General features: G+C 50.3%; 1 protein-coding gene across 1 annotated transcript; it reads right to left on the bottom strand.

The window, feature by feature from the left end:
* Positions 1-2,208: 2,208 nt before the first annotated feature.
* On the bottom strand, positions 2,209-2,653 carry LOC131215874 (uncharacterized). Its single transcript, XM_058210271.1, has 2 exons — positions 2,441-2,653; positions 2,209-2,367 (listed from the first exon to the last, which is right to left on the bottom strand). Exons 1-2 carry the CDS (start codon positions 2,651-2,653, stop codon positions 2,209-2,211), a joined length of 372 nt encoding a protein of 123 aa, XP_058066254.1.
* Positions 2,654-10,531: the final 7,878 nt, after the last annotated feature.

Raw genomic sequence — 10,531 nt, 5'->3', positions numbered from 1 at the left:
TTCATCGGCTTCGTTTGCTTTCCTCCGCTGCTTTGTGCAGGATTGTCATCCTTATTAATTATGCTCATGTTCATTTTCGTTAACCCACCGACTTCAAAGGGCCGCAAGAAAAACTCGGAATGGCCGGAAAAATGACGCTAGATTAATTATCGAACGAAATTTCTCGGCTCTGCGAACGCTGCGATGCTGGCGACATCTACCCGCCAGTAGACCAAGCTCGGCCCTGTTTTTTTTTTCACCACATCCGGCGGCCGTATCCTGCCTGCTCCGAGGGGTTCACTTCGCCGGAAAACGAAGGGTAACGAACGTAATAAGGGGGAACGCCCGAAAAAAAAAACGGGGATGGGACAGAATAAAAAAAACGGGGAACACAAAATTATATCCTTCGGTGGGGTGGTGGAAAGCCGTAGGGTAGGGTGGAAAGCCGTAGGTTCGCGGAGCGGGAATTAAGGAGACAGCGGTAAGTGAGCGGAACGGTAAGAGTGTCCTTCGCCCAACGGGTGCCGTGCGAGAGACGGAGAGCGAACCACTCGCTCGACGGGCCCGGGCACAGGACACCATAGGCCGTGCGCTGTGTCCTGGCCCCACCCCTCGAGTGGCCGGGCTTGACACCCCTCGGGAGTGGTGCGTGCCGTGCGACGGTTTCGTCCTTCAGCTTTTTTTTGTTTGCTTCCTTCGTTCGCTTCCTATGTCACTGCGACACGCGGCCACTTCCGGTGTGCCCGGCCCGCTTCTGGCGATTGCTTTCCTTCGCTAGCTCTTCCGCACGGAGTAAATACGCACCGTTTATCTGTCTTCGAATTTAAAATAAATAAGCCCACCGTGCGTGCGGCCGTTTGGGAGGGTGGCAGGGCAGTCGTGCTGGACCCCAATGTTGGGGGCATAAATAATAAATAAATTATTCCTTCGAGTTTTGTCCTGCGTTCCGCGGGCCCAGGGCCACGTTGCGGAGGGAAAGTTATCATTACGCGCGCCGGTTTGTTGGGAAAGCGCGTTTTTATTTCATTTCCACCGGTTTGGGGAGTTTTCCTTCGCTGTCCTTTGTGGAGGGTTCTTCCATTTTGCGACCACCCAGGTGAGGGAAAACGCACGCGTGTCAAAGGAGAAGTTCTGGTTGTTGGGAGGCATTACGGAGTGGCGTAGTCGCTGAATGAGGGATTTGTTTGGGGAGACCAATTTTTAAGTGATCCACGAGTTAGTTCCATCTGCCATCCAATGCTTATTTGCCGTTAAGAAAGCGATAAAGGCTCATCTTTTGCCAGCCAACAGCCGTAATTTTTTATTGCTTCACATTTAACGAACGGCTACGGATACGGCTTACGGATATATATTCTATATTTATTTTTTCCATTTTACGTGAATAAAGCAGTTAGTATGAAGGCATGACAGCAAAAACATTACGACCCTGATTCAAGGAGATAGTAAAGCGACGAAAAATTATTATGCGTGCGACAAAACCAAGCAACGGCTTCGCATCTAAGGTCTCATACTCAGAAGGAATCCGAAGAGTCAGATCATTGATGAACAGCAAAAACCGGACACAAATTGCTTCCTCGAGTAACACCGAAAACAACTAACAACAACTACTGCTCAGTTATGCGACCAATGAAACGTTTTGAAATGAGGTCCTAAGACTAATTAGAACAAAGTTAGAAACACTCTTTATTATCCAATTCTAGTCTTCAAGAATCTGGCAATTTGGATCCCTGAACAGATATTGTTAGAGTTCAATAGCATCGTTCAATCAAAAGTAAAGTAATTTGCGAACCCTAAATCGTTAATCGTCGCGATATTGTATGATTGCATTGAATGCGGTGTCAACTCTGCACAACCCCATCTCGAAATTGCGCCACCCCAGAAGAACCTGTTGAATGCACCTTGTTGCACCGTTTAGGGTGCTCAAAAACTGCACTGCCAAACGCCGGCGGACTGCCCTCGTTTTGTTGCCAAAACTAGGGTAGCGAATGCACCGAACCCGGGCACATGTCACCGTGTCGTGAGAATGGCCATCGTTTCGCACTGCAAATAGGGCACGCCGGAAGCGCCCGAAAAAGGGGTTTCGCAGGGTCGGAAGGATCGATAGAGAGCAATCAATGAAACACGCACACAAACCGACTCTAATCGGCTTTATTGGCGCGGACGGAGTCGAGTGGTACCGATCGATTGGCCACATTGGAGGAGGGATTCCGGAGGAAGTCAGCGCTGGGTTTACGTGCAGTACGCATTGCAGGTAACGTAGAGTTTTCCGGAGGCTGACGTCACCACGATGCTCGTCAGCGTTGTCGCTCCGATTCCGCCGCCAACCAACGACACTTCGAACGGGTGCAGCGGCAGGTTGTTGTAACAAATGACGTACTGGAGAGCGGTCTGTGAGGGAACGTGGGAAACGGAAAATAAACACCCGGCTCCTAGTGCCTCAATCGCCGCCAGGACTACTTACTGCTGGTGTGAAGGAGAACGTCCGAGTGGTCACGGGAATGATGCTCTTCACGTTGACACTGTTCGAGTAACAGATGCTGCCCGAGTACGCACCGAATGTGATCACGTTCGGGTAGTTAAGGCTCTGTGGAGGCTGTGCGTAGCCGGTGGCCAACAGCAGCAGCAGAACCAGAAGTGGCAGGACGCGAGCTGGAAGCCAAAAATAGCGGACCATTTCGGACCGGCCGCCAGCCAAGCCGGGCGATCGTTGGCGTACTGAAGCCGGGTGAAATCGTGGGAAGCATTTTTATATCAACCGAAACCGGACGACAAATTGCGCGAAGCCCGTTAATTGCGGAGCCAGGTCAGTGGAAAAGAGGTGACACGGACACGGAATTTCGGGACACATGTTTTGCGGACACAATTTGGGGCGGAACTGGGTCAGTGGCTGCAGTTTGGTCCAGCCCAAAAACCTTGCACTTGCATCTTGAACCTTTTTCGTTCCACCCTAATTACCGGCTGCCCCACAAGTCGTCGAACCGGTTCTGTTTCGTCGAACTGGCTCTGGTCTCGGCACAGGATGCGACTCGCGTTTATTAAAGTGACGCTAACGATGGAATTATTGAAAAGAGGACTTTTTATTCCGATTCATCACGCCATGCACAGTACACTTCTATTTCCGCGTTCAGCCGACCCCCGAATTCCGTTGTGAGTGCCAAAGTGGTGGGTTTGAGTGGGGCCTTTCCGATGCCTCCTTCAAGGACCTGTGCCCTTAGCAGTTGCGGTGTTCTTGGCCGAATCTCGATAAAGCTCACGCTCATCTGCAATGTTTTCGGGATGTGCTTTCCATCAGTTGACCCCTGACATGACCCGGCCAACACGTACCTTGGGTGTAAAGGAGATCATTCGGGTCACGGGTACGAAGCTGAAAGCGTCCGATTTGACCGTTGCCGTGTAGCAACTGGTGGCCTGAGGGCGATAGCGACCAATGATGATGACACGAGGCTCATAAGTGTTTGGAGCGCAAGACAGGTCCGGGATTTGTGTGGCTATCAGCAGCAACCGTACCAGGATACATGCATCAAGCGATTTTTCCATCGCGCTGTCGGCTTTTCACAAGAATTGGGTAACGAAATTGGGGCCTGGGGATTCCTGATGAACTAATTGTAAAAACTAATTTTTTCGTTAAGCAAAACTTTCCATTGTGCCACGTTTAGGCACCGCAGTAAATCGTCGCATCGACATCGAGGTTGTGACCAGGGTGCGAGGTCAACACGATGGTTGTGGTCGTTGGATTGGACGTCCCAACACCGCCGGAGGTGATCTGCGCGTAGAACTTTTGGAACGATGACGAGGTGAGCTGTATGTAGTGAATCTTCATTTGAGCCGCCTGTAAAGTTAGCGGGGGAAAAGGAAGATTACAAAATGCATCCGCTGCACTGGTCACCAACGGTTTCGTTTGGGGCTTACCGTCGGAGTGAAGGACAACACGCGCGTTTGGGGCGTAATGCGCAGCGCGTTACTGTGGACGGAACTAGCGAAGCAAATGGCCGAAGTGGACTGGAACGTACCGTACACAAACTCGGACGATTTCTGGATGCTGCCGGTTTGGGCTTGGGCCCCTCGGGGTGATAGAAACGTCCCGGCGATGAGTGCGACCACAAGTGTAGCGAAAATTCTGCACCGACCCATGGCAGTGCCGTGAAAGCGGATGAACCGGGAGCAGATTTCGTTGAAGGGGTTTTTATAACGACTGACGGGGCCACGGTCTCGGTGGACTCATTTTATGATCCGAATTGGCACGCCGCTGCAATTCGAACCGGTTTCCGGGGCACCTATATCGGTCGCGAATGCGTGGCCGTCAATAATGTCGCCGAAATTCGACAATTGGCACGTTCGTCGCTTCATTTCCTCGAAAGTCTCTCCGAGGCGTGCGGAGCTGAAGAACCTGTTTCCAGCACGTGAATGTAATTAAATCGACACAAACCGTTTCTTTATTCTTTTCGAAACCGTTTACCTTGTGTTAGAAGCAGGCAAAAGGAGGAAAGTTCCGGGAAAATCGATGAGCTCCCCGAAGAAGGTAAGACGCTTGTGGCAACATTTTTGTCAATTTAGTCAACAAACCGGGTTCTTAAATTAGTGTATGAAATAGGAGTAACACTCGGTGTTACTGACTGCAAAGAATGGTCAGTCGAAGGCCTATAAGAACCTTCCAATAATGTCGACGTTTAATCGAACGTCCCAAGCAAAACTTTCTTTCAATTTCGCAGATGGCAGTCCCGAGTTTCGTGGAGTGGATGCGACACCAAACGTTGCCGGCTCCGGGGCAGCGGGAAACGGTGGAATTAGTATGATACCGGGGAGACCGATTGCCTATCGGCCCAAAAGAAAAAGACGCTGCCATCCAAATTCCTGCTTTGCGTTCACACAAAATGAACGGACGGTCCCTTGGCCATTGCAGCGATCGTCTTCGCACTCGACTGAATCTTTTATTAATCTTTTGCGTCTGCGAAAGCGTTTTGGTGACTTTTCGTCTTGTTCATTCCGGGATTGTAACTTTGCGTCCGCCCGGTCCGTCTTTTTTTTTCTGCGTGACTCGGTGACTCCAAAGACTAATTGTACTCGAGGCCGGGCGAAAGACGCCAAACTCCCTACGGCCGGTATTTATTGTTATAGAAACGGCAGACAGTGGGCCGCCACTGGGTCCCCACCTCCAAGGGGCAACAATTATCCCAAAAGGATAATGCGGAGTGACCCGCAAGGACGCGCCGGGGCGCTGGCGCGTGCCACTTGAGCCGGCCGAAAGAATTCCAATTTAGCCGAATGTTGGGAAATTTAATTTGAAAACGAATCTGGTGGCGGGCGCCCCAAAATCCGCATGCCAACCGGTGGGCCACGGCCGGCAGGACTCGCACGCACGCTTAACTGCCGATTCCGGAGGGAATTGGCCGCCGGACCGTTCGTGGTGAACCGTTCGGGCAAACATCACGTTTCGGGCGCCATAAATTTCCGCTTAAAAACATCGTGCAATTTGTTCAATTTCCGTGTTCCGCCGGAGCGCGGGAAATATTAATACGTTATGCCTGTGGTTCCACCACGCGGTCTTTTAAAATGGTAATAAGTTCCAAAAAAACGCTGGTAAAATGAGAACACATTTTAAAAGCAAAAAACTGTCCGCGTAACGCATCATCAGCACGAATTCAGTGGTCCAGCCGCGACTGACTGACTGGCTGACTGGGTGATGAATGGCTTTTCATTAAGAAGTTTGATAGGTACATCGTGGGGCAGGGCTAAAAAGAAACCCCCGAAACCCCGATCTCGAACTCGGGGACGCAAAAAAATCATTATCGTTACACACTCGGGCGCGCGCGCCAAGGTAAGCATGGGCACGGCTTGACGGCTAATTTTCGTGAGCAGCCGCCGAGCAGCCAACGGCCATCCAGGAACGGAGGAAAAAAAGGATTTCCTCCGTCCTGTTCGGAACCGACCGGAATGCGTGCGTGCCCGGCGGGTCCAGATGTCGCTCGTTGCTTTCAGCATAAATTCATCAGCCTGCGCCCGGATGGAACCGGTTGCGATGGATGGGTCGGCGTCTCCGGCGTTTGCTTGGTCTGGAGGTTTTTTTTGCCGAACTCGACCGAGAACCCGACCGTGTCACGAGAATTTGAATAAACATCGTGCACGCATCGAAAGGGTGTGCGTTTCGTACCACGACGACGATGTTCCGTTCCTGTCAAAGGTTAGGATGGTCGAAAAAAAAATCCCGAAAAAAAAAAACTTCCAACGGCCAGGCGGAACTAAAAAAATCTGTATCAACCGCACCGCGGAAGAAGGCCTCGCATTTTGGGGGTAGAAAGAAAAAACACATTGTTTAAATAGAATCTCTTTTCCCCTTTCCGGGCGTTGATAAGTGGTTGGCCCGACCGGGGCCCGTGTATTCCGGTGCCGGTCGGCCGTGTGCATGTTATTTTAGTTGGGGATTGTCGCTTTTTTTCAACCATTTTTTATGTGTTATCGTAGACCGAACGCACCGGAATCATGTTTCGGGGACGATTTTAATCCATAAATAAATTACTACTCATCCAGTCGAATAATTTTCCCGCACCGCGGAGCCCCGTTCCCGGATATGCAGATGGCGGTGAGGATGAGTGGGACTTTTTTGCTGCCCCGGTGCTCGGTGACGTCACGAACGGTGGCCCTCCTCGCGAGTGTAACTGATCCGTTGGCAGCCCGGGGAACCCGTTAGCCGAAGGGAACCGCCATCAGTGCCCGGTTCGATTGTTGCGAGACAAGAGCCAAGATTGTATGCGGAACGCGTGAGAATGAATCACACGTTGCCGGTAAGAAATTTCACTTCTCCTCGAGACAAATTACATTTTAATTAACATAAAACGGTGAAGTTCATGAAACTACTCCCAAGCCGACTTCCCTTCTGATGCTAATTCGCTCTATTTTCCGGCGGCGTGAGAGCTTGACCCGCAAGGTGTCCCGGTGGGCTCGCGTCTTCCCGAAAAAGGGAAAGGCTACGGCAGCGGAAAGAACGGTTCCGGCTTTCCCTTTGATTGCATTCATATTCAAATCGATCCGTGCCACGGCCACGGCGGATTCTGCGGACTCCTTTCCTTCGAGGAGTGTCCTTTCGCCCGGTGAGAAGCAGCTCTGGGCGCTGAGAAAACGCAGCACGCAGCCTGCGTTGGTTCGCAGAGGCCCCCGTGACGCAGCAAGACGCGGCCACGCCGGTGGTATTATTAATTGAATATGTTAATTTAGGTCACGTCAACGGAAGCCCGGCCAGAACGGTTCGGGGAAGTGTAGCAACTGTTGGATTTATTTTGCTTTCTTTTTATCCTTCAGCACAACTTTTACTTTCCTTCGGCCTGGCCGCTGGCACTGGAGCCGGGCCAGTGTCCTGCCGGACTGCCGGCGTATAAATCACTCGGCAGCTGATGTAGCCACGGTAATTTATTCGCCAGTTGCTTGACGATCCCGCTCGCTCCGTTGCGTAATGAGTGGCAACCGCGCCTGTTCCGGGCTCGGTGCCCAACGACTAACAGCTGCTCTCCCGACGATTGCGTAATGGTTCGAAGGATGCGAAATCTCTCATTACCACTGGCCACCGATTTAATTGCGATCTTTTGTGGTCAGTACGGGCCAGATTGCGGAAGGAACCGATGCGAACCAGATGTTGCCTGGCTGTGGGGCTTGAAGTAATGCAAACAGGGATCAACGCCGGGGATCAGTTCAGAAATGGAGTGAAACTTTTAATTACCAAAGGCATTAGGTATGAATTAAGTATTCAAATGCTTTTTTCTTCGCTCAAGATTAATGTTTTAGTTATTCTTGAACAGTTATAGAGTTCGATTGTTTCGTGTATTCGAATATTGTTCGAACGGAATTAATATTTGAAATTAAGTGAAGTCTGGATGAATAAGTAGCTCATTGTTTACTAGTAACGCCATTAGCTGAGGAAAACAAAAATCGAGAAATGGAGAATCACTAGCTTAAGGATTGAGAGAGATGCTCGCCGATAATGCCCCTTTCATTCGCTAATCACTGCGGACTCGATCCACAAGAACGTTCACTTGACCTATAATGGATCGAGAAATTCCATGTATGATTTGACGACCAATAACAGCATCGATGGATGGCCGGAAATCCCTGCATCGCGAGCTGCATTTTTACAATATTCTTGCACCTGTAGCATCCGGACCTCTAACCTGCCACCGATAACCGCAACCAGTCCTCGGAAGCCCTTTGCAACGATTAATGGCGAAAACCGATCCCTTCCCGTTCGCCATTCATCGCCGGATTTGTGGTGCAAATTACGGTTCTGCATTGTGCCTGGTCCATTGTGAGTCCTTCCATAAGGACTCACGACATAAACATCCGCGCAGCCTCTACCGAAACTGTCAAAGCGTCGTGAATGCGAATCCTTTCAATAAACTGCCACCGAGATGGAGTGCAAAATCGGGCCGTGGCGTGTCATTATCCTGGCGGCCGTCCTCGTGGCTGGGGTTTCGTTTGATGCTTTTCTTCTGCATTGTCACTCGACTGAATCAAGAAGCAAAAGCCGGAGCAGCCGGGGACAGGCCGTTCGAAAAAAGGGTTGATTCGCACGCCACGGCAGATTCCGATGGCAGTCGGCAATGGGTTAGGGACTCTTTTTTCGGGTGGCCCTTTGAAGGGCTTGATAGGCAGCAGATAAGAGGCGAAAGCGTGAGAAGGTACGCTACGTGCCCGGGAGTAAATTAAGCGCAAGATCAATTTGTCCGTCGCCGGAGCGTGAGCATAATCGCTGTCGCATAGATCTCGGCCTTTGCCGGAGCATGATAATGGGCTACCGGGAGGCAAAAAAGGCATCCTTTGGAAGGCCTACCTGGCGACGGAAGCGACCCCTAATCCTGTCACCGTTCGGTGTGTGTGCTTCAAAGGACACGAAACAACCAAAAAAGCGCACGACAAACGTAATCGATCCCGGAATCGCTCGGCTGGGCTAATTTGGGCAGCTAATCTTTGGCTTTGTCCCGGTCCGCTTCGGCAAGGATGGACGCCCGGAATCCGGCGACCTTCGACTCGCGGTGACTCGCGAAATGGCGTAATCGGCCGGCCATTTTTTTTTTTCGGCCGCTGCTTAGTGACACCAACACACTCTCGAGCGCGCAGCATTTCGATTTCCGCGTTTCGGAAAACCATCGTTCCGCGTTCGAGTCCTGCCGCATGTTGATATAAATTCCCTATTCCGCGTGTCCCGCGTTGCCACCACCGACGCGAGGGTTATGCTTTGTCGAAAACGGCCCCGAAAAACTGAGGGTGAGCGTCTGTGGCGCGCTGTTCACCCCTCAGCATGGAGAAGGAACTCGGGACCCGGTGAAAAAACGCCATTCACCCCCTCGTAAGGTTGTTTGCTTTGGCGGATTAGCATACGCGCGTTCGCTGTTCGAACTTATGCATCGGGAGATAGAAGCCATTTTTTTCGGTTTGTCTGCCACTGGCTGTCGATTTTTTTTTTCGACGGCCCGCTCCTGTGGGTGAGGGTGAATTTGGAAATGTAATGGCCGATTTTTTCCCCCCCTTCGGGCCCTCTCTCTGGCCCGATGGTGTTTGGTCGCCGAGCGTGTTCGGAGCGGAGACATTTGGCTCGGCATTAGTTGTGATATCGATCGATCGGGTGTTTCAGCATGTTTCGTCAAAGATAAGGAAGCAGATTAATGTGGGTCCGCAAGAGGCAAGGTTGCTGTTTTACGTTTCGATTTTTCCTGTCCGCTTCTCTCTGTCTATCTTTTTGGGATTTGACATTCTGGTCAGTGGACGGTGGTGGTGAAAAATTCAAATCCCGAGAGTAGCATAAAGAGCGACCACTTTTTGTGCCACTTTTCGATGCAAATATTAAGCCAAAGCAGCACAATAGTATCCTAAGTATTATGTGGTTCGGATTCGCATAATAACGGTAGATTAATACAAAAAACGGGGAATACTCAAAAATAAGACGACGATAGCTAATCAAAGGTTCACGAAACGAGGGGATACTCTCTCTTGTAGCCAAAGCAAATGTTTTCCAATATTAAACAAAGCACTTCCCTTAAGTCGTCTAAATATTCTACTGTGGCCAAAAATTATCTGGAATTAAATTGTCCCTTCACTATTCTGGTCTATTTTGATTCAAAGAATTTCGTAAGCCACTAGTCTTGAGCACATTCAAATAGTGTTCTTTGTTAACAGTCTGGCCGGTTTGGAAGGGACTCAAGATGCACCACACCACGATAATCAAAGAAAATTGTCTCCTGTTTGGTTTCGGTCACAGAAGTGCATTAAAGTATGGATTCCTTATCGATTCAATGGCACATTTGCTTCTATACATAATATTTGACTAAAAACTATAGAAACCTTCCGTTACGTATCGTAAACACCATCAACGAAGCACAATCGATGGAAAAAGGTATAGAGTTTTTCATTTAACTTTCCGATCCCTGTCCCACTCCGATCGACCGACGCGATACGCCGTGAAGCGGCCCCAAAACGAGGCACCAACGCCCATTTCGGTTGATCGGTGCGAGGTGACAAACAATCAGCTTTATGCGATCCACCGTGTTTCGAATATTGATTTTGGACAGGA

Source organism: Anopheles bellator, chromosome 1, assembly GCF_943735745.2.
Source record: "Anopheles bellator chromosome 1, idAnoBellAS_SP24_06.2, whole genome shotgun sequence".
Taxonomy (NCBI): domain Eukaryota; kingdom Metazoa; phylum Arthropoda; class Insecta; order Diptera; family Culicidae; genus Anopheles; species Anopheles bellator.
Note: the sequence above shows the minus strand (reverse complement) of the source record. Positions and strands in the feature narration are given on the sequence as shown.